Source organism: Delphinapterus leucas, chromosome 15 (assembly GCF_059928025.1).
Source record: "Delphinapterus leucas isolate spDelLeu-1000000601 "Yukka" chromosome 15, BTC_Dleu_Yukka2, whole genome shotgun sequence".
In the NCBI taxonomy this organism is placed as follows: domain Eukaryota; kingdom Metazoa; phylum Chordata; class Mammalia; order Artiodactyla; family Monodontidae; genus Delphinapterus; species Delphinapterus leucas.
In genome coordinates this window covers 69,859,923-69,886,594 of record NC_143143.1, presented here as the reverse complement: position 1 = coordinate 69,886,594, position 26,672 = coordinate 69,859,923, and the positions used below count along the sequence as shown (strand labels likewise).

The 26,672-nt window shown below is 41.5% G+C and overlaps 1 protein-coding gene and 1 long non-coding RNA gene across 4 annotated transcripts in view; one reads left to right on the top strand and one right to left on the bottom strand.

Annotated features, from left to right (window-relative positions):
• The window catches only part of LOC111184175 (uncharacterized), a 51,296-nt gene that overhangs the window by 8,926 nt on the left and 15,698 nt on the right, over positions 1 to 26,672 (top strand). For all 3 annotated transcript variants that reach the window (XR_016387924.1, XR_016387922.1, XR_016387923.1), the window contains exon 4: positions 4,668 to 26,672. This exon is cut by the window's right edge and continues 15,698 nt beyond it. This is a non-coding gene — a long non-coding RNA (uncharacterized LOC111184175). The remainder of the gene's footprint in view (positions 1 to 4,667) is intronic.
• TOP1 (DNA topoisomerase I) overlaps positions 952 to 26,672 on the bottom strand; it is an 84,416-nt gene continuing 58,695 nt past the window's right edge. Inside the window, exons 9-20 of the mRNA XM_022592407.3 lie at positions 25,537 to 25,658; positions 24,483 to 24,605; positions 22,534 to 22,721; positions 22,128 to 22,272; positions 11,184 to 11,327; positions 10,065 to 10,250; positions 8,908 to 8,976; positions 8,267 to 8,381; positions 6,849 to 6,976; positions 3,643 to 3,737; positions 3,271 to 3,420; positions 952 to 2,247 (exon numbers count right to left, since the gene is read on the bottom strand). Of these exons, the coding sequence (XP_022448115.2) occupies positions 2,145 to 2,247; positions 3,271 to 3,420; positions 3,643 to 3,737; positions 6,849 to 6,976; positions 8,267 to 8,381; positions 8,908 to 8,976; positions 10,065 to 10,250; positions 11,184 to 11,327; positions 22,128 to 22,272; positions 22,534 to 22,721; positions 24,483 to 24,605; positions 25,537 to 25,650 (1,560 nt within the window). The 5' untranslated portion in view covers positions 25,651 to 25,658 and the 3' untranslated portion in view covers positions 952 to 2,144. The remainder of the gene's footprint in view (positions 2,248 to 3,270; positions 3,421 to 3,642; positions 3,738 to 6,848; positions 6,977 to 8,266; positions 8,382 to 8,907; positions 8,977 to 10,064; positions 10,251 to 11,183; positions 11,328 to 22,127; positions 22,273 to 22,533; positions 22,722 to 24,482; positions 24,606 to 25,536; positions 25,659 to 26,672) is intronic.

Below are 26,672 nucleotides of genomic sequence, written 5' to 3'. Positions count from 1 at the left end.
CCTTACATTCAGTGGTCTAGCTACCCCAGAACCATAGAATTCAAAAATGCCTGGCTGCAATCTCTTGCTCCAAAGCAATGGTGGCTACATAACCTCCTTTATTTCCTGGGGTGAATGCTGCCTCCCTCACTGGCCAGTGACATACAGGCTGACAAGGACCCCTCAGGATTCTCTGCAGTGGGCCCAGCCCCAGGAAGTTCAGAGACCATCAGGGAGATGGCTCTCCTCCCAGAGTACACCTGTGCCTGCTGGCTAGCTAAGGGACCAGTTCTGACCACTTTGGCCTTCCTGCCCCCCTGGCTCCATTTGACCAGGAGACCTCACCTTTCAACCTAATTCCAGACTTAGCTGTAACCTAGGATGAATGGAAAAACAATTTTTGTAGGGACCCTGGCCAGCTCAGGTACTAGAGCACAGAGAAGTGGTCACAGACCACTCCCTCTCTCAATCAACAAAAGAAGTCTGCATTCCATCTGGGAGAGGGCTTCTGGGATCCAGTGTTCTGATTGGCTTAGTACCCTTCATTCCTGCCATCCTAACAGTAACCTTAGCCACATAAGCAAACCCAAAGAAGCTCCTACTGCTTCTTGCCAGCACACATGGAAAGTGTTCCAAAATCTGCCTCCTGAATGCACTTGCTCCGTCTTGCTCAATAAACCTACCCTATGCTCCAAATATAGTTCTTGCACCCCACCTGTTCTTGTAGACTTTCTGTACTCACCCTCACTTCCTGGGCCTGCCTTTTTCTAAGGATGTGGACTCTGGCTCCCTCCTCTGTGACCCACACCCACGGCAGCAGGACAGATGCAGCCCCTTCCAGGCCTGGCCCAGCCCCCAGCTCCTGGGGAGGAAGGCATCACTGGAGCAGGCAGACCACATCCCACTCCAAGTCCCAGCCCCAGAGCTCCACTCTGGCCTGGGGCCCTGGGTAACCAAGAGGCAGACACCAAGTTTCCGTTAAGTTGTAGGAATTTATTTTAAATAACCTACAGTTGATTAAAAGGGAATTCATGATAAAAATAGAAGATACTTGAGGAAAGATGTGGGAAATGGACTCTGCACACACGCTAAACTAACAATGCCTCTAAAACTAATGATTATAGCAAAAAATGTCTTCACATTAAAATTCTGCTTTTTATGTGGTTTTTTTTTCCATTTTTTACACAATTACAAAAGAAAAAATAAAAGCCCTAAAATCTTGATTATTTTTCCTTTTTTGGACCAAATACTCATTTTCCTCTAAATTTTTGACCTGTGGAACTTTTTATACAATAAAATCTTTCAAGTGAAAGACTGGGGTTTAAAATGAAAAAGATGGGTATCTGAAAGGGCACAGAGAATGTTCAGAACAAAGGATGATGGGAAAATGGTTTCAGTCACTGATTATTTCATTATCCTTAGACTCACTCACCCCCTCTCATCCCTCCCCAGCCCCAATCTACACGATCTTTAAGATCAAGAAAAAGGTTTAAATATTTTAAAATAATTAAAAAGAAATAAAAATTCACATTTAAAAAGGAACACTCAAGTCAGGAAATATTTTCCCATCATGCTTTTCTGTGAACAGGTGTCTGAACCAAAACACTGCCGATGTCACGACTGCTTCAAGTTTAATGAAAACTGATTCCCATGACAATAGATAGTGACAACTCTAACAGGTGCGCTGGGTTTTTGTTCTACTTAATTTTAAATTCCTGAAATGGGGGAGAGGGGAGTTTAGGAACTCATTTCTATTAAAATATAGAAGTTATTGCAAAACCCTAACTGTAAAAACGCACCAATATAATCGGACTTCATATACAGTAGCTAAGAGAATCCAAATATTTCAGTGAAACAGTGAATTTGTCTGGCAGAACTCTGACAAATTCCCATCCACTTGACCCCTTGAAAATAAAAACAAAATTCAAAACAAATCATACAGCTAGAATTTTGATATCTGAAATATTTTTAAATAAGTTGTCCATAGGACAACTGGCTCAGCTCTCCCTTATAATATTTCCAGGTTTATCTTTTCTCAAAGATGTTGCTTTGTTAAGACTTGCTGCCCCTTTCCCTCAGGTGCGAGGGCAATCGAGGCTCACAGTTTATCCATCTGCCCCAAACCACACTGTTCCTTTTCACAGAACCCTGCCCCTCAAGACAGGCTAGAACTCGTAGTCCTCGTCAGCCATGTCGATGGCCCAGGCAAACTTCTCCCGCTGGGTTTTGTTGTAAATTTTCTCAATTGGGACCCCCCACTTCTTGCACCTGCAGACAAGGGAGAAAGAACGGGGATTAGTGTGTCTCAGGGAACAACGGGCCAGACCCAAGGCTGAGGCTTGGATGTGCCACCTTCTCCTTCACATCCGTCTGGTGAGAATGAGAGTTAATAAGGTACCAGACATGTTTCTTAGAGCTTCATGTGCTTAACTCATTTAATCTTGACAAAGACTTCTAAAGTAGATGCTATTATAGATGTACAAATGAAAAAGGTACAGATGAAAAACTAAGGCAGAGAAGTTGGATAATTTGCTTTCATTCTCATGCAGCTAGTTAAAATGGAGCTGAAAAGTGAACCCAAGCCATCTGGCTCCAGAGTCCATGCTCTTAACCACTGCAGTCTGTTGCCTGTCAAGCTAACCAAACCTCTAGCACTAAACAGGGCAAAAAGAGTCGAAAGGATACAAGAGCTTGCTGGAACCCCTGGCCCAGAGGAACAGGGCCACAGGAGATGACTGCTCCTCCTAGGCCCAGAAGCTAATAATAACTCAAGTTAACTAATAAGCATCTTCCAAAAAAGCCATTTATTTTGGATGTTGAGGCCGGGACGGGGCCTCAAGCAAACAGTAGCACAAACTCTTTGCATAGGTTTCTCAGATATGTATTCTCATTTTTTTTTTCTCCTTGTCCATACCTTACTTCCTTCACTTGTAAAGAAAAAAAAATGTTATTGAAAAGTTAAAGTGTAGGTAGATGGGTGGGCTCTTTTGTATTTTTCCTTCAATAAGGACTAAGAGTCTCCATTCTTGTCCTAAAGTTCCATTAGGGGTAGGGACCATACCTGCATTAACAAACATAAACACACTCCAAGATGGCGTAACAGTGTTGACCATTTAGGACCGTCCAGGATGTTCCAATGCATTTGTAGTGGGCACAGCAGAAGACAGAGGTTTCCCAGAGGACTCTAAGTGTGCAGTGTAGGAACTGCATGTGAAAGCTGACAACGCTCTTGGAACCCCCATCACCCTTCTCAAGCCAGCAGGTGGAGTTCAAGAAGGGTGCAGTGCTTACCAAGCCACGCTGATCCTTGGGTCCAGATAATTGAGTTTGGAGGTTCCCAAAGCAATTTGTTTATTCTCCTCTCGGTCTGTGGCTTGTACTTCAAGCTTCATCAACTGCTCCTCCAGTCTCTGCACAGCCTTCTTCTTTGACTCTACCACCCTGGAAGAAAGGAAGTCAATCAAGAGCCAGGCCTGGCCTCTGGACAAGAGCACTGCAACCCCATGGTGCCATCCAGGGACAGTAAAAGCAGAAAAGCCCCAGGTACAGAGATTTCTAAAAGACATCACTCAGAAACCCTAGAAAGGCTAGGGCCTCTGGCTGATGCTCCGCCCTTTTTTCTCTCACAACAACCCCCAGCTTTGTATCACACCAGGCACATACTTCTTGGTTTTTGCATCCTTAAGGACCTTGGCATCAGCCTTAGCACTTTTCAGGTCTCTCCGGGCATCTGCTAGCTGTTCCTTCTTGGCATCAATCTGGGTGGGGAAGAACAATAAGATTTAGGAATAAAGTAAGCCCAGAGAATACAAAGAAGGGCTCCTCATGAGAGGATGAAACCTAGAAGTTGTCTACACCAGGCAGGCTGTCTTGGTGGTTTGCCAGGTCAAAACAACTAGGGGTGGCTTCATGAAGGCACAGAGTAGATGTGCACCGGGTGCTGAATTCAAATGCTACTTGGCCATTTATGTTCTTCAGTCACCCTTGAAGAAATGAGGGTTTTATAGGCAGTGACCCAGGGCCCCCATTAATCCAGAAGCTCAGGGAAAAGGACCCACTGGGACTGGGAATGTGGGTGCTAATCTTACAGTCAGAGAACACTTTGGTTTTAGATACTGGGAGAGGAGGGCTACAGGTGAGAGCTGTTTATCAAATGGCTCTTGTGCCAGGCTGTCGCTTCCATTCTAAGAATACTACTGCAGGAGATACTCTTTATGAAGCTGAGATAGGGTCCTTGCATCTACTGAGCGCAGCTCACTCCTCAGATTCTACCAGCACTCTGGGAAGGAGCTGCCAACTTCTCAAGAAAGAAGGATGCACTGAAGAGAATATCCGAGGGACTAGAAAATGGCAATTAAAAGGTACCCAGGAAGCCAAACAGCTCAGCTTAGTCTGTTCCAAGCCACTACATGGCATGGCCTGGCTTTGGCATTCTGTTTTTAAAAGGGGAGAAAACTGAGATGGGAAGGAAATTAAAATGGTCATCACCCAAAGCAGATTTGAAAACTTTTTAGCTGTGGAGCTCTTTTTTCAAATGAAATCTCATGGGGACCCAGTCTTTAAAGGAAGAGACAAAAGCAGTTCCAGTCTTTCTTGCTTGAAAGAACCAGTTCTAAGTTCTTTTTTATTTTATTTTATTTTTTTTGTGGTATGCGGGCCTCTCACTGTTGTGGCCTCTCCCGTTGCAGAGCACAGGCTCCGGACGCGCAGGCTCAGCGGCCATGGCTCACGGGCCCAGCCCCTCCGCGGCATGTGGGATCATCCCGGACTGGGGCATGAACCCGTGTCCCCTACATCGGCAGGCGGACTCTCAACCACTGCGCCACCAGGGAAGCCCTAAGTTCTTCTTACTTAAGCAACACTGTGGAGTTAGAGCCCCAAAGCAGTGAGCTCACAGTGCTGGGAGCAGGAGAGCCCCTGACCTGTTACTACCTTGCTAACCTGTAAGGTCAAGGGAACCTCTGCCGAGTAAATACATGCCTGACTCATACACACTGAGCTGTTGCTCTCAGCCTGGAATTGTCTGTTAGATTTACACGCACAGCCTAAGACTGGAAACAGAGGTCACCATTGTGAGAGAATCATTAAATGTGTTTACTATGAATGGCTTACTTCCAACATCTATGTTGTCCAAAGTCAAGCTGAAGGAACTGACACAAAAGCATCACAGACACCACTAGCCAGATTCTTAGGCCAGAAATGCAACAAACCACAATCTTTTAACCATTTCTGTGAATGGTAAATTGGCAGGCTATGTCGAATTCTCTCAAAGCATCAAAGACTCCATTGATTCACTTGGCAAACAGGGGCATGTGTTTGCTTTGTGGGCACACAGGAGATGGTTCCTGTGCTTAGCGGGCTCGTCTGGCAGGCAGCCTGGGTGCCCAAACAGTGGTTCCAGAGTGAGACCAACAAAAGGCCTCCTCATGCTCCAGGGAGGGGTCTCCTGAATTAGGTAAATACCACCTGAAGAGTCATGCTTTTACTTCTGGCTTGAAATGATAGCATGAGGAGAGTAAACGGCACCAGATGACTGCCATTAACAGAGCTGCTAGGATGGGCGGTCTGTACAGGTTCTTTGCCTGCCAGTCACATGATCCAAGGATTTGAGTTGTCTGTGGACACACATTTATTTACTGTGGATGTGTGCATCCCTTCAGGAAAGCCAGATGGCATCTGTAGCATGAACTGCAGGTTATGTGTGTCTTCTGACCCATATGTACTACAGCTGGGTATCTATCTGGAAGAAATTTCAACAGAAGGAAAACACCCTGGGCCTCAGAATATGTATGCAGCCTCACTCTACAGCATTAGTTTTTAAACTCCAGTTGTCCAAGTACAGTATGCTGTGAACGCAGATGGAAAAGAATCAATCTGTAGTTTAATTAACCTCTAGTTGAAACTCATCATTTCTTCTTCAGTTATGAGTGTGGGCAGTTGAACACAGTAATATCAGTGGTATCTATGACTTTATCACCCATAGCTAGTTCATATATTTTCATATTGCTGCAGAAATCAAAGTATCATTTATATTCATGACTACCTTGACATTTATAGTAATTGTCAGACCCACCTAAGATCTAACTTAATAAATTAATAAGGAAGGACATCTATTACTGTATCAGACTTTTTGGTAAACGTATTTCAAGATAACTGGTTTACTTTGTAACCCATGTGTCTGCTTTGTAGTGAAATATCTACAAATTCTCATTGTGGATTAATACATTAGAATGGATTAGTTATGTAGCCATTGGTAACACAGAAATGCATATCATCAAATGTTAAGTGCCTTGCCGCTTAAAAGCTCAGTACCAGGCAGAGCTGGAGGAAGGAGAGAGGCACCTGGAAGAGGAACAGCGTCTAGTTGTTTGCACATCACCCTCTCCCTCTAGGGCAGCAGCTCTGGCACACAGCCTGTATTCAACAGATGTTTGATGATGAGCTATATAAAAATATGATTCATGTGGAATGTGCAGAAATAAAAATAGTTGTGCTAGGATTAGGGGGAAATTAAATATTGTTTCATCATCTTCAATTTAAAACAATATAATTTGGAAATAGTTGTATTTCTGGGCTGTGGAAAGGAATTGTGAAGACTATCTTTATATCCATTATCCTCATGTATAAGGACAATAATTAGCAGTATTTCAAAGAGGGTACATCAAATTTACCTTCTCAACACAGAATAAAGACTTGCTGAACAATGAGTACCTGATATTCAGTATCTTGATCAGCAATAGTTACTACCAAATTTCCGTTTATTTAGCATGAACCTTTCTGATATCCCAACCCAGAAGGGTGGAGTATAAATGCCCACAGCAGACATGCTTCTCTTCATTTTGCTACCCCACCATCCACATCCAAAATACCTTAGATTGCAAGTTCATCATGGACTTCTCAAAAGTTTTTGGTGGTGCCCTCTGATGGTTACAAAGAATTGCAACGGCTCGGTTGGCACGGTTATAAGATAGTATCTTTGCTGGGATGTTCTCATCAGCTGTAAAGAAAGAAACATGGTAATAAGAGTCCACCTGTATAAGAAGAGAGAACACACAATGTCCCTTCCCCAGCGCTTTATCCTCACGTAAAGGTTTTACTGGTCCTCATCTCACTCAGATGATCAATTCCGGTCCCCCAAGGCACAAAGTCAAACTCTGAGCGTTAAGAGAATCATCTGCTTGCCTCAGTGCCCACCTCCCCCATCTAACCACCCAAAATAGCCTGAAGAAAATATGGGAATTGGGACAGAAAGAGCCTGTAGAGGAGGGTAAAACGAAGGGACCAGAAATTTTACATTTTAAAACCACAAGGCACTATATCTTTCAGAAAGAAAAATACAAAGTGTCATCTAAGAAATGTTTTTACTTGTGTCATATAGCATCATTCTTTGCCCCACCCTAAAATACTGACCCTCAACATACCCATCTTTGGCTTTTTGAATACCATTTTCTAATACCATTTGACATATTTCTAGAGGACAGTGGAAATTCAGCAGTGACTAGGCTCCAGAGGAAAAAAAGCTTGTGGATCTTGGTGATACTTTCTGCAGCTAGTTTTTAGGAGGACACTACCTACTCTTTTTTTTCTTTTATACTTATTTAGTTATCTATTTATTTGGCTGTGTCGGGTCTTAGTTGCGGCATGCAGGATCTTCATTGTGACATGCAGGATCTTTTGTGGCAGCACGTGGGCTTAGTAGTTGCAGCATGCGGGCTCTCTAGTTGTGGCGTGTGGGCTCTAGAGCACGTGAGCTTAGTTGCCCTGCAGTATGTGGGATCTTAGTTCCCCAACCAGGGATCGAACCCACATCCCCTGCATTGGAAGGTGGATTCTTAACCACTGGACCACCAGCGAAGTCCCGAATACTACCTACTCTTAAGAGGGAAAAAAAGAAACCTCAGGGTAAGGATTTGCTCCTATGCTGTTTTAGTAACCATGACAGCCTTACTCTCTCCAATTTAACAGAACATCATAGCACTTTATCTTCATTCTATGAGCTTTTAAACAACATAGATATAAAACACAAAATGCAGGCATTTTCAGAGCAGACAGAAAGCCCCTGTCAGCATTTCATAAAACTATTCTAGAAGCTAGAGTAGGAATAGGGGAAACAGCACTGATCTGCTTATACATCTAAGCCTTAGCCCTCTATTAGAGGTATGGAGGGAAAAAGTTTCCAGTCACAATGTCAAGGAGGATAAGTAGAACAGATCTAGGACTTAGCTGAGTAAGGATAGTGGTCACCATCGCTAAGGCCATGGGCCCTATCTGGTCAGGCAGTACTTACGAGCTGTGAGTTCCTTTAGCTGCTGCTGTAGCGTGATGGAGGCGTTGTATGTTCGGAACACCTTCGCTGTCAAGCCCTCCATGAGATCCTGAAGGTGTTTATTTAGAATACCAGTCTGGAGGAGACAAAGCAACGAAGAGGATGTTGGGATTTAGGTAAAAGCCATACATACCACCCTGGCCCTTCTGGCAAGCTCCAGGAAATTTATGCCAGTGCAGTTACACCTTGCCAAGTTTACTGTCCTGCCAGTGGGAAGTTAGGAAATGGGAGAAGAATTCCAGAATACAGAGTTGCATGTACCTCCCAAAGAAGCACACTTCAATCTTAAGCAGGCCAATAAAGCAACTGTATCCTTCCCTATTAAGATCTTCCCCAATAAGACTTCAGGGACAGGTCTTGGGTCTCTAGCACAGGTGGCTAAGCATCCAGCCAAGGGAAGGCTCTGCAGGAGCCAGAGGATAACAGGCAGGGTTCGTCCACCCCATCCCAGGGCTTCGGCCATGGAGGAAGGGAGAGTATACAGGGTGCCCCAGGACAGGCCGAGGGGAGAGCCCCAGTCACTCCCAGGCAGACCTCTCCTTTAGGAGCTTGGGAGGCTCTGGCTGGACCCCTCTTCAACCCAGTGCAGTTTACCCACTCACATTGAGTCTATCAAAAAGATCATCCTCAGGCTGTTTGTTCTCCATAAATAGTTGTAAGTTCTTAAAAACCTAAAAGAAATAAGCAGAGCCTAATTATTATTATTTTTGAAACCTCTACTTTGGAAATAACTGCAACTTAAAACTTGCAAACAAACCAACCAACCCCACAGAGCACAAAGAAACACCCATATCCTTAACCCAGATCCACCTACCATTAATATTTTACCTCATTTCCTATTTGTGCAGTGCACACGTACACTCATTTCCTTTCCACATTTATGTGTGTATATACACAATTATTCGTTCAGAACCATTTCTGGGTACTTACATAATTATGGCCCTTTACCCTTGAATACTTCAGTGTGTTTCCTAAGAATAGAGATATTCCCTTATATACACACAGTACTTCTCAGCTTTATAAATTTATACTGACACATTTTTATCCAATCTATTGTCCATATTCCAATTTTGTCAGCTGACCCAATGATGTTCTTTACCTCCCCAGTATGGAATCCAACCTAAACTCAAATATTACATTTAACTGTCAGATCTCTTTAGCTTTGTTTAATCTGAAGCATTTCCACAGCCAGCAAAACCTAATTACTGATGAAACATCAGACTGCTGAAGGGCTGGACTACTGGGGTACTGCACTCTGTAAGGTCTCCAGTTCAAGCCCAGTACTTCTGGCGGACCGTGGTGCTGCAGCACCCTCTTCAGCTATGGGCTCAGAGATCCGGGGACTCAAGGGCTACCTTTTTGCTGAATGAGGAGTTGGGGGAAAGTTGAGCAATGCTACGAAAATGACAAATTTGCAACATGACCAGGGAATACTGAAGTGTGGTTAGATCATTAAAACAGTGTGATGGGATAAACCTAATGTGCAGTTCGTTGTGAGGGCCAACTCTCTATAGCATTCTCTGTTGAATGCTGCCACAGGAGATGGCCCCTCATTCCAGTAAAGTAGCGAGGGGTGAGGGGTGAGGGGCAGGGACTAAAAGGAGGTACACAGGACACCAAACAATACCTCTCCACTCTCTTTCAAGCCATTTCTTCTAGTGTTCGGCAAAGCACAGAGCACAGAAAAAGCACTCAACAAATGCTTGTTGAATGAATGAATGAAAAAACAGGCCAGGGAGCTCAGGCCACATTAACTTACTCGTTTCTCAACGGGGACTTTGTTATAGTATCTGATTGAGTCCTTTCCCAGGAAGTCAAACTCTACCACGTATTCCTGACCATCCAACTCTGGGTGCAGATTGATGTGCTCCACACGAAGTGAGCAGCAACCCACAGTGTCCGCTGTTTCTCCTTCCTCCTTCTCATTGCCTGCTCGCAGAGCAAGCTGCCCAGGGATGAGAGAAGGGAAAAAACAAACAAACAAAGATAAGCATGAATGAAGAAACGTCAACATCACAGGCTCTGTAGGAAACCAAAACCAGAAGCCTCCCAATTCTCTTCAGGGACAGAGCATCAGTTTGCAAGGCCTGGGAATTCCGGATCTGCATTGTTGCTTCTTCCCTTATAAAATGAAGTGTGGATCGTCAAGGGATATTAAACTTTCTCAGAAATCTAAGCTTCTGTTTACTCTTGTCCTTTCAAATGGGGATAGAGGAAAGAACATATTTTAAACTCTCAGCAATCAGACTCAAAAAGCTAGTCTCGTAATTTTGCTTAATTTTTAAGACAATAAGAACTTGTGTTAAAATATACTCAGTGCAAAACCGGGGAAAACAAGAAATCTTTTTCTTCCAAAAGAGTGCTGAGAAACTGATCTTCAAAGCACTGACTTCTAAACTGTAGTTGTGATACATTGGCAGATTATTTAACCAATTTTAAGGATTATAACCATCCTTTTTAAAAACAAGAAAGAGTAAAAGACATCAGAATTCACTGCTCATAGAAAGGCTAAGCATTATTTTGTGCAACATTTGTTTCAATTACACACAAACATATTTATGTGTTGGGTTGTGATATAAAATAAAATTTGGGGGGGTGGTGCATTGTCAGAGTTTGAAAGTGTATTTCTGGCACATTCAGATTCATGAAGATCCTCCTATTAGGCAGACTGTATCTAGACAGCATCAGACACTGAACACTTCTCTCTCCACTTCTACCTTCCTTACTGGACCAGAGATCAGGTGAGCAGAACCACAGATGTCTGGGCTATCACTGCCTCTCCAGCAGTACTTATAGCACAGGGCCTGGAGGAGTAAATGCTTCCCACATCTTCGTTAAGATGAACATGGTAGACGACGTAACGGGAAGATGCTCTCACCTTGTCGATGAAGTACAAAGCTACAGCTCTTTGCCGGACTTTCATCTCTTTGGACTTCCAGTCTTCCCGGTATTGGTTCCGGATCTTGTCTACACACTTCTTCAGCCGCCGAGCAGTCTCATATTTCTGCCAGTCTTTCTCACCCTGCAAAAGACCCAGCGCCAAAGGTGGATTGCTTAGGGACGGTGGAGTAAAAACAGACACTGAATATCCAAGTTCAGAGCTCTGAACCAAAGAGAAGGAACTTGAGCTTCAGTTAAGCAAGGCATATACCTGATGAGAACTCATGCTGTCCCATTTCCCTGACAAGCAGAACTGGCTCTTGTCTGATTGCTAAGAAAGCCTCTGGCTTTCATTTTGTGAAATGTTTATGTTCTTAAGAAAAGCCCACATGACATGTCCCCAAAATTAACTTCTGTCAACACAACGGGTATAAACATCCCTATTCCCACATCAGCATCACAGCTTTGCTGCTGAATCTGTGACCCAACAACAGTTTTCTGCTAGGACTGAATTTCATTAAATTCAAGACAATCATTCACAATTTGATGGAACTGTCAAGGAAGCAGAACCAAAGATAACAACATGTAATTACTAAGGAACACAGTGACTTCCAGGAACAGCTATAATTCACCATTTTCTAACTTCTGCATTTAAAAGTATTCTTAATGAGATTGAGGGAAACAGTGTTACTGGGAAGACATTTTTTTAACAGAACTTTTGGTGGCAGGTTTAAAAATTGATTCTAAAGCCAATGAAAGGTTTTAAAAAGGGTGTGAAAAGACAATCTAATCAACACTGATGGAAAAAGATTTCTGTTACCTTGTTGAATGAAAAAAGGTTCACAAGCAAGGACTGATAATGTCAAGTGAGAAAGGAAAGGAAGGAAAATAAAGAAAATCCAAGAAATCCAAAAGGGCCAGGGAATATCACAAGGCCTGAAACAGACTATATGACATGAACACAGGGCAAGAATTTGAGAACTCAAGAATCTCGGCTCTTAGTTCCCCCAGCCAACAACCAAAGAGAGTTGCAGTGATTTCTACCTATGACATAGACATGTGGTCTTTGAGGCATAAGAACTGCGGTCAAGGTACCTGGCCTTCTGAGCATGCAGGTGTGTGGGGCACATGGAGCAAGAAATGTCTTCTGGGGCTTCCCTGGTGGCACAGTGGTTAAGAACCCGCCTGTCAATGCAGGGGACACGGGTTCGAGCCCTGGTCCAGGAAGATCCCACATGCCCCAGAGCAACTAAGCCGGTGTGCCACAACTACTGAGCCTGTACTCTAGAGCCCACGAGCCACAACTACTGAGCCTGCACGCCTAGAGCCCGTGCTCCGCAACAAGAGAAGCCACCGTGATGAGAAGCCCGTGCACCACAACGAAGAGTAGCCCCTACTCGCCGCAACTAGAGAAAGCCCATGCACAGCAAAGAAGACTCAAGGAAGAGAGAGAGGGGGAGAGAAAGAAAGGGAGAAAGGGAAGGGAAGAAGAAACAAAGAAACGTCTTCTGCTTCTAGCTCCTAACATTCAGAAATGAAAGCTACGCTAATGAGTCATCAGCACTCTCCCACAACTGTGTGTGGACTAGTTGTATATGCTTGTTTGGCTACAAAACAAGACGCTCAGTAACTACCTGTTGTTGTGGGTGGGTGGTTTAGTAGATGAGTGATACAGGAGAAATATCCAAGTTCTATATACTGTCAATGGGAAGCTGAAAACTTCTCTCTGGTTTTTCTAAGTACATTCTGACATTTAAGAGGGCAAATAGGACTTCCCTGGTGGTGCAGTAGTTAAGAATCTGCCTGCCGATGCAGGGGACACGGGTTTGATCTCTGGTCTGGGAATATCCCACATGCTGCGGAGCAACTAAGTCCGTGTGCCACAACTGCTGAGTCCGTGTGCCATAACTACTGAAGCCTGCATGCCCTAGAGCCCGCGGCTCCACAAGAAGAGAAGCCACTGAAATGAGAAGCCCGTGCACCACAACGAAGAGTAGCCCCTGCTCACCGCAACTAGAGAAAAGCCCGTGGGCAGCAACAAAGACCCAACGCAGCCAAAAAAAAAAAAAGCAATTACACATCTTAAAAAAGGAAAAAAAAAGAGGACAAATAAGAAAAAGGTGCGGTAGAAACTTTCCTCATGTAAGTAATAAATCTCCCTGACAATCATTCTTATATACACACACACAAAAGACGGGACACGAAAGGCTCATCTTCAACAGTACAGTCTCCAGCTCAGAAGTGGGCTCTCTCCCATCATTCTGATACACACAGGCCTACCAAAACCTGAGTCTGAGTCTTCGAAGTCCAGTAGGGTTACACTTGCTCATTCGTTAGTCATACCAGTGAAACAAAGTTTAGAAAACCCAACAAGTAAGTCATTCACGGGATAACCACAAGACCAGATTTTCTTCACAGGTTGGCTAGGCTCCTGGCACAAGGATCCAGGATTCTCTCAAATAAGGACACAGAGATGGGGGTGGTGGGAAGAGCCACCTTGTCTATGTCTAAAAGGAGAGGGCTGGCCTCTAAGAAGTATGCATATCCCTGTGCCCTTCAGTTTCCCTAAACAGAATCCAGAGAGTGAACAGCAATCTGAACCCCACACATACATAATTTAAACAAAAGACAATAAACTGGCCCTACGTGTTTATACTATGTTTAAAAATAAAATCCAACCAGCTTTCCATACATGCCCATTCTTAAATATGTTTGTCTTCTTATTATTGATTTGTAGAGTTCTTTATAGATTCAAATTCTTTTCAGATAAAAGTAGTATTTTTCCTTCCAATACTTCCTATTCAACCTTTCACTCTGAGTAAATGTTCTAAAAAGATTTTACGTTATGCAGATTTAAGTATACAGTTAGATCAGTTTTGACCATCCGTAACCCATGTAACCTACACCCCGTCAAGTTAGAGAATATTTCTGTCATTCCAGAAAGTTCCGTTATGACCCTTCCCAGTTGATCACCAACGAAGCAACCATTGATCTTTTAATCTGATTTCTATTATCATAGATTAGCTTTGACTAATCTAGAATATTATTTAAGTGGAATCATAAAGTTTAGATTCTCATGTCTGGCTGCTCAATGTGTTTTAAAGATTCATCCATGTTGTATTTATCAGCAGTTCACTCCTTTTACCTTGCTGGTATATTCCATGACTACCTCTAATGTGTTTGACTATACTACACTGTGTTTATTCTGATGATGGACCCCTGGGATGTTTCCAGTTTTGGACTAGCATAAATATAGCATTATGAACATTGCTGTATAGGTCTTTTTGTGGACATATGTTTTCATTTTATTTGCAGCAAAATTACCTAGAACTGGAATTAGTATCTTATTGTGGTTTAAATCTGCATTCCACTGATAACTGGTGATGCTGAGGTACTCTTTCATGTGCTTTTTTACTGGCCAATCCTCTACCTTCTAAAGCATCTATCTGTCTTTTGCTCTTTTTTATGGGGATGTTTTGTCTTTTTATTATTGAGGGATAGGAATTCTTTGTATATTTGAGATACAAGTCTTTTGTCAGATATACATGTTGCAAATGTTTTCTCCCAGTCTGTTACTTGTATATTTATTATCTTAGCAGTGTCCTGTGTTGAACATAAGTTTTTATTTTTAATAAAGTCCACTGTATCAACTGCTTATTGTGTTTATTTTGTGTCCTAAGAAATCTAAGGTAATGAAGATGTTCTACCATGATTATCATCTAGAAGCTTTAATGTTCTAGCTCTTACACTTAAAAATTTAGAACTGTATACTAAGAAGTCAGGTTCAGAATGTAACTTTTAAAAAAATAAGCACATCTTATTTTCTCCTTCTAATAAAACTCACCAAAATCAGAGCTTCCCAAAACTATCAAGTTTTACAAAGACATTTTCCTTCAATCCAGCCCTGTAATCCCAGATGGTTACATTTAAAAGGTTGTAGACACATACATCTTTGAAACCCCTAGGTCCTAAAGAGAGAAAAAATAGAAGTGGGTATTTGGCACTGAGAATATCTTAGTATGATTGAATGCAATGTGATAGCAACAGTGATACTGAAGGTTGCTGTACTTCATTTAAAAGAAAAATGATAAATTTTGTTCATAAAGCTAAGACTGGTTTGAAGAGTCTTACTTTTACTAAGGCCTACTTCCCCAGGTTACAAGACCAGATAATGCTTGGCAGGGGTTGGACTTAGCAGTTCAGAACTTACTATAAGCAGTCCTTTTGCAACCTCTCGATCCATGGTTTATCTGGGATCAGAGAGTTTTGTTGAAAACACAGGTTCCAGAAAGCTGACCGTCATTTCCCTGCTATTTCAGATTATACGGGCACCAGGTACAGAGTGGAAAAGGAAGGGAATGGAAACACTTGCAAGAAGATAACGGGAATCCTGTATAACGGGAATCCTGGGTGGAAAAGCGGAACAAACCAAGATGAGTATATAAAGATGTGAATGAGCTCAGGACAATCTTTTCAGTAGCTGGAGCATGTGTTACTGTGGCTCTCAGAAGTCCTGATCCTTTCAGTGACCTAGGAGACCAGAAGTAGTGTAATGCTGGCTATGACCACAAGCAGACCAATCCAAGTTTCTAGAAAGGGGGCAAGGACAGGGTACATCAAAGGGACACATTTCAGCTGTGCTCTTTTTTACCCTTGACTAACCAAATTTTTTAAATTGTCAAAAATCTGTAAGTCATATCATGCTTGAGTTAAATTTTTTGAAGGAGCAGAGATGGAGTAGAAAGGTGTAACAGTATTACATGCAAGAAGTGAATGAGCAAAATATAGATACAAGAGCAAGCAAAGAATCTCAGGAGAAATCCCTGGAGGCTGAGCAGAAAGGTGTACAGCAGAGCCCCATGATGGTGGCAGCCTCCCATAAACTGGACCTAAAGTCCTCCATGAAGTAAAACCACCAGTTACCACCCTTCACCCTCTATGACAAAAACTTACTCTTCACAGACCTTTGGGTCAGATCAGGTCAATGAATTCATGCTTTAATCATCACTGTACTCCAAACATGTAGCAATGAAAGTGCTCCATGCAAGAAGGGGCAACCTGAAACCAGGGGCTGTGTTAGCATGGGCTGAGCTGGGTTAGAAGACTCGCTCCAAGACAGGAGGAATGAGCAGAGAAGTGGAGAGCAAAGAGGAGGAAAAGGGAATGATACACAGACAAAAAGTACTTCCCGTTCAAAAGGGTTTACAAACAAATTCCAAAATATATGAGGAAAATGGGTTAGAAGAACTGCCAACAAAATAATTAGTACATGAATTCACTTCAGGTAACATTTTAAAGAACAAAGACTTTCAAGAGAAAAAAATATATATAACATCTACTAAAAAGGACAAAAGAATGATAAAATAAGCACATGTCTTAAATGAAATGAAATGAAATCAGGTAAATATGAAATAAAAATAATTAGAAATCCTGAAAACAAAAATAATAATTGAAACAAATTGTAGGTGGGATAAACTTTAGATTGGATATAATCAAAAAGAGAATTAGTGAACAGAAGTAAGTCTCTAGAACTCCCCTGAAAATGAAGACCAGACCTAAAGAGACAAATAAATGAGAGGAATGGCCTAGAAGCTATGGAAGAAATAATGGCCGAGAGTTTTCTAGAATAAAAATGCTTTTGTCCTCAAATTGAAAGTCTAGTCTGAGTATCTTTAAAAATATATGTATATTTAGATACACCATAGATCGCCAATAATAAAGATGCATTCTTTACTGGAGAAAAGACAGATCATAAGAACAAAAATAAAGAAACTTTCAGATAAAAGAAAAATTTGCCACCTATGGAAACTCACTAAATAAATGATAAAGGATGTATTTCAACAAGTAAACCCAGAGAGAAGGTACTGAGTACAGAAATTAATCAAGTATTTGACTGTAACAATAGCTGACTAGTGAGAAGTTAAGGTTTCATGGATGATTGTTTTTTTAAAAATATAAAAATAGTGTCACTATACAGAAACTCCAAAAAGACACAGACACTTTTAGAATAAGAGTTCAGCAATGTTGCCAGATAGAAGATCAATATTAAAAAAATCAACAGCATTACCACTCCAGTAATAACAAACAAAAATGTAACAACGAAAAATACTTATTCAGTAGCACAAAAAACTATAAGGTCTCTAAGAAAAGTTTAAAAAAATGTGTAATACCTCTATGGAGAAAATTACAAAACAATATTGAAGGGTATATTCAAAGATATGAATTAATGGAGAGGTATAACATGTTCATGGATTGGAAGATTCAATAAAATAATCTCAATATTTTCTCCCTATTAATCTATAATTTCAATGCAATCTTATAAGAAAAGTCTCAATCGTCTTCATTAGAACTTGACAAATTTATCTCAGAATTAATGTGGAACAGCAGAGAGCCAAGACAATTCTGAAGAATGAGACGAAGGAAACTTGTCCGACTCAATAGTAAGACTTTATAAAGCTACAGTAGTTCAGACAGTATGCTACTGATGAAGAAACAGACAAATGAAACAGGACAGAGAGCCCAGAAACAATATGACATATGTGTACAAATGTGATATATGACAGAGGGGTAACACAACTAAATTGTTCTGGAACAACTGGTTATGCATTTGGGAAAAATACATTAGATCTCAACCTCACACCATACACAAAAATACATTCTAGTTGATCAAAGATCCAAATATAAAAAGCAAAATCTTAGAAACATACGGAAAAAAGAGAAACTTGTGCTCAATGTTGGGAGGATGGTGGTGATGTAAACTCGTTCAAGTACTTTAGAGAACAATCTGGAAATATCTAATAAAGAGTTTTTAAGGGACATTTTCGTCTGTATACACAAGGAAAATGTGTTTATGCCAGCACTGTTTATATTAGCTAATGACTGTAAACCCGAAGTGTCTCTTGACAAGAGAACAGATAATTTTTTTTTTTTTGCGGTACCCTGGCCTCTCACTGTTGTGGCCTCTCCCTTTGCGGAGCACAGGCTCCGGACGCGCAGGCTCCACGGCCATGGCTTAAGGGCCCAGCCACTCCGCGGCATGTGGGATCTTCCGGGACCGGGGCAAGAACCCATGTCCCCTGCATCGGCAGGCGGACTCCCAACCACTGCGCCACCAGGGAAGCCCCAGATAATTTTTTATATAATAGAATACCATGTAGCAAATAAAATGGATAAATTAGAAATGTATATCAAGATAATAAAATCTCAACACCAAAGCTGGGTGAAATAAGTTGCAGAACGATCTCAATAACATATCTAATTTAAAATCAAACCTTGTAAAACAATACTACATATTGTTCATGCACACATAATACACTGTAAAAATACAAAAATACACACAAGAATGAAAACATTAAATTCAATATAGTATTCTCTAGGGAAAGAGATGAATGGTACCTAGTGGGCTTCAAGCTATGGTTTTCAGAATACTTTTTATGAAATGAAGCAACTGAAATAGGACATGGCGTTAAGGTTTGACACAGCCAGATGGTAGGTATATAAGTGTTCATTATATCTATTCTTGTATATTTGAAATATTTCATTGAAAATAAAATCCCTGTTACTTGTATCTTTCTATTTTTTATCTAAAAAGAGAATGCTTCTCCTGCTGGCAGTGCAGTTAAAAAACCATTTAACATGCTATCAAAACCTCAACCTCTGAAGATCTGTTCTGCTGAGTGGGACATAACCGAGGAGGACTGACAGAAAGCTTAAGAAATCACATTTATTTTCCCCTCAACAGTACCACTTGCCAAAGCTTTAACCATTTTTCATGACTCAGGATCCCAACCCAGTTGCTAGAGTGAGCCACTCTGTCCTGGGTATAAGGTTCTAGGCAGGGCCTACATCTAGGTGACTTTCTAGGTTTACTACCATAACCATCACTCAGAAACCTGCACAAATCCTTACAGTGCACAGGAGTTATCTGGATATTGTCTGAATAAAAATTGGCTGGCTCTCTGCCCTTGAGGAGCTCCACCAGCTTGTCTAACGAGTCTCTCAACCCTCAGAGACTCTCCTACTATGGACTCTAATCCTGCCTGTAAGAGCACACATGTATTTGGCATCTGTTCCCCTCTCTCGACCCCCACTGCCATCATCTTGTCTAGGTCATTGCCATTTCTTGCCTGGAGTACTGCAACAGCCTCCTACTGGTCTCCCTACTTCCTGTCTGTGTCCAATCCAGTCTCCACAGAGCAGCAGTCAGAATGATCAGTTATATCACAGGTTACTAAAACACAAATTGCATTATTCCCCTCTTTAAAACCCAGTGGCTTCCTACTGGACTTGGATAATAGACAAAATTTTAGGGACTTCCCTGGCGATCCACTGGTTAAGACTTTGCCTTTCAATGCAGGGGGTTGCAGGTTCTATCCCTGGTCGGGGAGTTAAGATCCCACATGCCTCGTGGCCAAAAAACCAAAACATAAAACCAGAAGCAAGGGCTTCCCTGGTGGCGCAGTGGTTAAGAATCCGCCTGCCAATGCAGGGGACGGGTTCAATCCCTGGTCCCGGAAGATCCCACATTCCACGGAGCAGCTAAGCCCATGTGCCACAACTACTGAGCCTGTGCTCTAGAGCCCGCGAGCCACAACTACTGAAGCCCGCGTGCCACAACTACTGAAGCCCGCGTGCCACAACTACTGAAGCCCGCGCACCTAGGGCCTATGCTCCGCAACAAGAGAAGCCACCGCAATGAGAAGCCCGCACACCGCAACGAAGAGTAGCCCCCGCTCCCCGCAATGAGAGAAAGCCAGCGTGAAGCAACGAAGACCCAACGCAGCCAAAAATAATTAATTAATTAAAAAACAGAAACAAAAAACAGAAGCAATACTGTAACAAAATTCAATACGGACTTTAAAAATGGTCCACGTTAAAAAAAAAAAAAAAAACTTAAAATTTTTTTTAAGGAAGAGTCTGAAGATCTGGCCTGCATTCCTCTCTCCAGTCTCCTCTCATCATGCCTCTTTCTTGCTCATTATACTCCAATTACGGTGTTCGCCTTTCAGTCCTCAAGAACACGCAGCTCCTTCTTACCTCAGGGATTTCAAAAGGCTATTTTCTTTGGAATGCCCATTCCCCTATCCTTTCCATGGATAAATCCTATTCATTCTGTAAGTCTCATCTTAAATGTTACTTTCTCAGAAAGGCCTTTCCTAAACCCCAGAAGCCAGATCAGGTGCCCTGGCATACTCTCAAATAGGTACCCTGTATCCTTTGCAGCATGTACAACAGTTTGTATTTATTGATTTGATTATGTGTAATGCCTGTAAATCTTGCTCAAGTCGGGTTATGCTCAAGACACTCCTCTGTTCCAAGCCGTGGTTCATCAAATGCAGAACATGGTCTAGTCGATTTAGCATGGCATTTAAGGCTGGCAACAGTTTGGCCTCTCAGAGATTAAATTTATCTGTAAAACGATGGCATTAGTTCATGTCTGGTGTGGTTATTAACAGAACCAAATGTCAACTTATGTGAAAATACTTTAACAGTAATCCAAAATCTTTTATTTTGATAAATTTTTTTTATGTGGTAGAACACACATAATATAAAATTTACCATTAGTGACAGCTGGCACATTCACAATGCTGTGCAACCATCACTTGACAATTCTCTGTTACTCCTTTTCATACTCCTCGTCTCTGTCCATAATGACGCATTTCTCTGTTTTAAATGCCTCTCTTTTAAGACCTAACTGTAACAAAATTTCCTTCATAAAGTTGTTTCTAATCTCTAACTGCTGGGAATAACTACTCCATTTATCTGAAGCATTCAACATTTACCTTTCCAATACAATTGACTTCTTATCCGATTTGCCCAGCAGCCCGTAAGTTCCTTGAGGGCTAAAACCATTGTTTATCCACCTTGGTAGCCCTACAGCTTGGTGGTATTTCAGAAGAGGAATACAACACGTTTCTTTAAATGACCTGACTTTTACTTGCCACGGGGGTTCTCTTTCTGATTTTATACTTACTCTAAACTAAAAACAGTGACATTTTCCAATTACACTGAAGAAAATATATACATGGGTATTTTTCATTAGGACACAGGACTATAAGCTAGAAAATGTGCGTTTAGTCTTGAAAAGACACACAGCCTTTTGAGCTGTGGCTTTCAAATCTTAACAAGTGTTTAATAAACTATAAACCAAGATTAAGAGGGTCTTTAGCCTCAGTCCCCTGCATGTAAACAGTCAGTCTATACAGAACTAATTCCTTGACTGTTTTTCTGTGGAGCCCATCTCTCTTTTAAGTTGCCGTTCACATTTCCATAGTATGTCTGAGGGACTTGCCCAAGCAGGGTATGCCTAGCAGGCTAACAAGAACTGACTGCCCTTCCAAGACAGTTTCCTCCTGTCAGTAGCAGTATCAATAAGCAGCAGCACATGGGTACTCAACAGTTTATGATATGCTTTCACATACATTATCCCACTTGGTCCTGGTGGAATCTACCCAGATGAAACCTTAGGAAGACAGAGTATGTAAGACTCTAGATTTTACAACCTCTTTCTGGATTCAGAGTAATTACATTCCCTTCTTCAGAGCCAAGGAAGGTGAGGAAGAGAACTAGCTGTAGAAGCCAATACACATTTACCACGTTCTTCATTGCACTCTGACCTCTGGACAGTAAACAATGTGAAGGCAAGGACTGTGTCCACCTTGTTTACCAACACGATTCCTAGCACCGTGCATACACTGTGCCAGGCTCATACTGGGATTTCAGTTAATATTTGTGAATTAATAAATAAGAATACAATGTGATGTAAAAAATGGATACATCTTAGGGACATCACCAGATAATGCTAATTATGAAATTACCTTCTATTTGTGGAGATGTTTTTCAATTTGTCAAAGTGATTCTAGAGGCTGAGAACATTAGATTTCAACAAAAAGACAGAGATTATCAGCCCCACTAACTGGTGCAGCTCTTAGCTACCCCTTACCTTGATTCGTGAGCTAGGGTTCAGCATGATGTATTTAATAGAACCTTGGATGTTCTCTGTCCAGGAGACTAGCCACGTAACCTTGTTATCATGTCGGACCTCTTTCCACTTATGACCTGGAGGAGGAGAAGGAACCTTGGCATCTCTGTGGAAATAAAGCGAGAGCAGTGAGGTGAGAAGTAATGAGCAATTTCACCTTTCATAACGTGAAGTGGACAAATCTGCTGAGCATATATTTCCAGGTTTCCTCCTCACCAGTCAATACGTGATAAACACTTAGAGATCTATACATAGAAATACCATGCTGCTCCCAAACAGTCCTCTGTAATGTAGGAAAAACTCCCAACTACCAAGAACAAAGGAAGCCCTCCACTTCATTTCTGGCCAAAGGATGAACTGTGCTCACTTGCTACAGTTGATGATTATATCCTCAGGCATGATCCGTCTCTTCAGCATGCCCATCTTGGGGTGGTTGCCACGGCCACGGAAAAGCCCAGGAGGTTCTATCTTGAAGTTGGCAATCCTCTCTCTGTGGTTATCCATAATACAGAAGCCATATTCTTTCAGTAATTTTTCATTCTCCTCTTTGATTTTCTGGAAGATGGTAAGGAAGTACTCAAAAGGGATTCAAATTACTGTGCTCAACTCATACATTCTTAGCTCTTGTGGGAGGACAGGTCAAGGTAGAGAAAAGTCTAAAAATCACTAAGAAACAAATTCAGATAAAGGAAAACCTAAGAGATTTTTTTTTGGCCGCACGGGCCCCCTATAGTGGAAGTGCAGAGTCCTAACCACTGGACTGCCAGGGAATTCCCAGAAGACCAAAGAGATTTTTCAAGCTTAAATACAATAAAATTCCCATGTGAACAGTATTTCACATGGGTTTTCAAGTGCAAAGAAACCTGTTATGGATTCTTTCCTAGTACATGGGTACATATATTTTATACTGTGATCCTTGCTCCAAAGATGGAATGATTTGGAGCCTCCTTACCCTCTGCTGACTCTTCCTTCATATTATACTCAGCAATTCAATTTAAGTAAGTCCTGCTGCCTTGTATGTAGATAAAAATCCACAACTTGCTGGCAACAGGTGTCCTTGACAAGGCTCTGACATGGTGTTACTTAAAAAACCTCCCTAGGGACGTCCCTGGCAGTCCAGTGGTTAAGACTTGTGCTCCCAATGCAAGGGGCCCAGGTTCGATACCTGGGTCAGGGAACCAGATCCTGCATGCCGCAACTAAAAGATCCTGCATGCCGCAATGAAGATCCTGCACGTGGCAACAAAGATCCCGCGTGCCACAACTAAGACTCGGCTCAGCCAAATAAATAAATAAAACAAATACATAAATATTAAAAAAAAAACCCAAAACGAACCCTCCCTAAGTGGTTTTTAATTTGAAAAACACCCCTGAAGTGAAAAATAAACCAAATTTCACTAATTGGGAATACTGGAGAAAAGACTAAGCTGAGACTAAAAAGCCTGGTGCAGGGACCATTCTTATGATCCCTATAGTAACTCCTAATTTTTTAAACTGAAGGTCAAATAGGCACCCTCAAACAATGAGTTACATAAAGACAATGGCCTAAATTATATAAACATGCAAGTTTAATATACTGAAACTACAAGGCCTTGAAGTGCAAAGAATTCCTTAAAATCCTTAACTCCTAGCCCTCTGATTCTAGATAGAAAATGTTTTAGGCTTGAGGGCCATACAGTCTCTGCTGTAATTACTCAACTCTGCCACTGTTGCATGAAAGCAACCATAGATAATAGGTAAACAAGCAGATGTGGCATGTTCCAATAAAACTTTTCTACAATAACAAGCAGCCTATCTATAGCTTGCCTACCAGTATTCTAGAAGAAAGTGACATCCCAGCTGGATGCTAGAAAGATCCTTCAGGAATGAGGTTGGCCACGGCTAGAAGACAAAGATGGATGAGCATGCCTAGATTCCAGAGTAAAATATGTCAAAGGAGTGTGTGTGTGTGTGTGTGTGTGTACACATGGCCAATATGATTTTATCTGTCTTAAATCCCTAACATCCAGGAGCCACTGTGAGTCAGATCTGCCCATCCTTAAATACTGTATTATTGGAGCTACTGGCTGGTTTTTAGATCAACAGAACACCAGGGTTCTCATATTGAGCCATTAAACATAGTGCTTATTCACAATTTTCAGTCTACATAAAACCCTTAAGAAATTCTAGACTTCACTAGGCTGAGAATCCTACATCTTTAGTATAGAGCCATGTGAAATCATTAAAGTCAAAACTGTTTTGTAAGAAACAAGAAGAAAATTAGATAAACTGATCACTATTCTAAAATTCTCCTGAGGTTTAAGAAATTCTGCAGTACCAGTTTCTCTTCCTTGCTCATCTGCTTCCGAGCTTCTGTCTGGGCTTTGAAATACTGGCTCATCTGGGTAAAATCACATTTGCTGAGGTTGGTGATAACATTCTTCTCTTCATTGGTCATTTCCTAGTTAAAAGAAAAGGGGGAGACAGAAGAAGAAGAAGGTAAATAAACTAAAAAGCCCTCTGGTTTTTCTGCAGTTACAGCAAAGCATCATGTTTTCAGTCAAAGGGTATCTGGCAAGGTAGTCAATCTAAACTTGTGAGTTTTGAAAAAAAAGGAACACGTTTCTTACTTCATTCTATTATAAATATGTATTCAATAGAAGAACATTCAAAATAACTTAACACTGAAAAGGGTAACACTCTTATGTAGTTTCTCGTACTCCTTGGCACACTGCCACAACCCCCTAAGCATATGAATGAGTACTACAGCTGGGGAAACATGAATACACATTGTTCATTTTAGTAATGGGAGAAATATTCCCACATTCATTCTCTCCTAGAAACACATCCTTGCTCTATTCACTTATTAAATCTTACTTCTAGAGCTATTCAGAAGGTAAACTTCAGCTCAGCCTCTGTCATATTATCCATATTGAGAATAAGGAAATTGTTTAAAATCACGTAGGCAGATACAGGATAGATATGTGGTTTCAAGAGCAGAAAGTACCTAAAGCTAACGAGCATGAATCAAGAGGGAACAGCACAACATTAATGCATGTCTCTTTGCAATAGCAGACAGAGGGCAGTCCTGCAGAGGCAAACTTTGCTTTGCTCAGCTGGAGCTGAGGTTTTCTGTTTGGCCTAATCTGATAAACTACCCCCTACAGTCCTATGACAGCTGACAGGAAAGAAATATAGGTATTCTTGTTGGACAGAAAACCTATATAATACAGTAAATGAACAGAACCCCCTCCCCCAATTTTTTAATACAATAAAATTCATAAAACTCAAATTGTACATCAGGGAATTTTTTGTAAAATTACAATTTATTACTTAGTAGTTGATCAATATTTTTGTAAGGTGCTAGGATATCAATATATAGGCTACAATACCTTTCTCCAGTCTTTAAAGAAATTTTTCCTAAATATTTCCTTAGTAGTGTATTCATGGTCGAGCATTTTTGCAAAGAACGTAGCTACTTCTTCTGCTTTGGGGCTCAGCTTCATGACTTTACCTAGAGAAAAAAGTGGTTCCAAAAAATGAGGTGTAGTATTCACGTTCTGAGTATAAACACTGAGGCTCTGGAGACGTCTTCTTTAATAATGGCTTACCTTCCAACGGTATGTATATAAAGGTCTGGTGACACGTGGTAACAACAATAACAACAAAGACAGTAGTATATTGATTTGTATCTACTTGTACGAATTCGCCTTCTCTGTATCAGATATTTACCTGGGTCATTCTCTGGAGACTATGCCAGTAAATTGTTCCCAGGAGCCTGCTCAGGACAGGGATGACCTGGGGGAGGCCCAGTCACTCTTCCTTTTCCTTTCAGCAAGCAGGGTCCTTTACACCTCTTCAATGGTTTTTAAAAATCAAATCCTCAGAGGGACTCCTGCCACTGCTAAGCTAAACAGCTTCTGTTCAAGAAGGGGAGGAAGGGATAGGGCAGGGAGTGGAAGAAAGGAATTGTGGGGAAAAGAAATAGGCATCTTTCTTCTTCAAAGTTAGGTGGGTGGAATATGAATTAAAAATATATATTCACAGCAGGCAAGCCCAGATATCCCATATGAAAAATCTAAGTAAGACATTCCTCTAGAACCTTGCTACTCAAAGTATAGTTCATGGACCAGCAGTATTGACATCACGTGGGAGTTTGTTAGAAGTGCAGCATCTCAGGCCCCACCCCAGACCTACTGACCATAAAGTACATTTCAATGAGACCCCCAAGTGGCTTGTGTATACACTAGAGTTTGAGATGCCCTGGAACACAGGCATTATGAGGTTGCCTCTTTCAGGGAAACAGGGCTCATCCAGAACACAGGGATGACTGGGGTTCTTGGCATACATGTTTCTCCACTGCCTTACTATTACATAGGTACTAATAATTCACCAAGGATTTTCCCATTTATTACAGAAAACTAAAACTTAACCAGAAATCCATTCATTTCAAAACTTAGAAGACATCTCATCTCATGATGGTTAGAAAGTTATTATCCCTGATTGTAGGGTTGATACAGGGAATTGC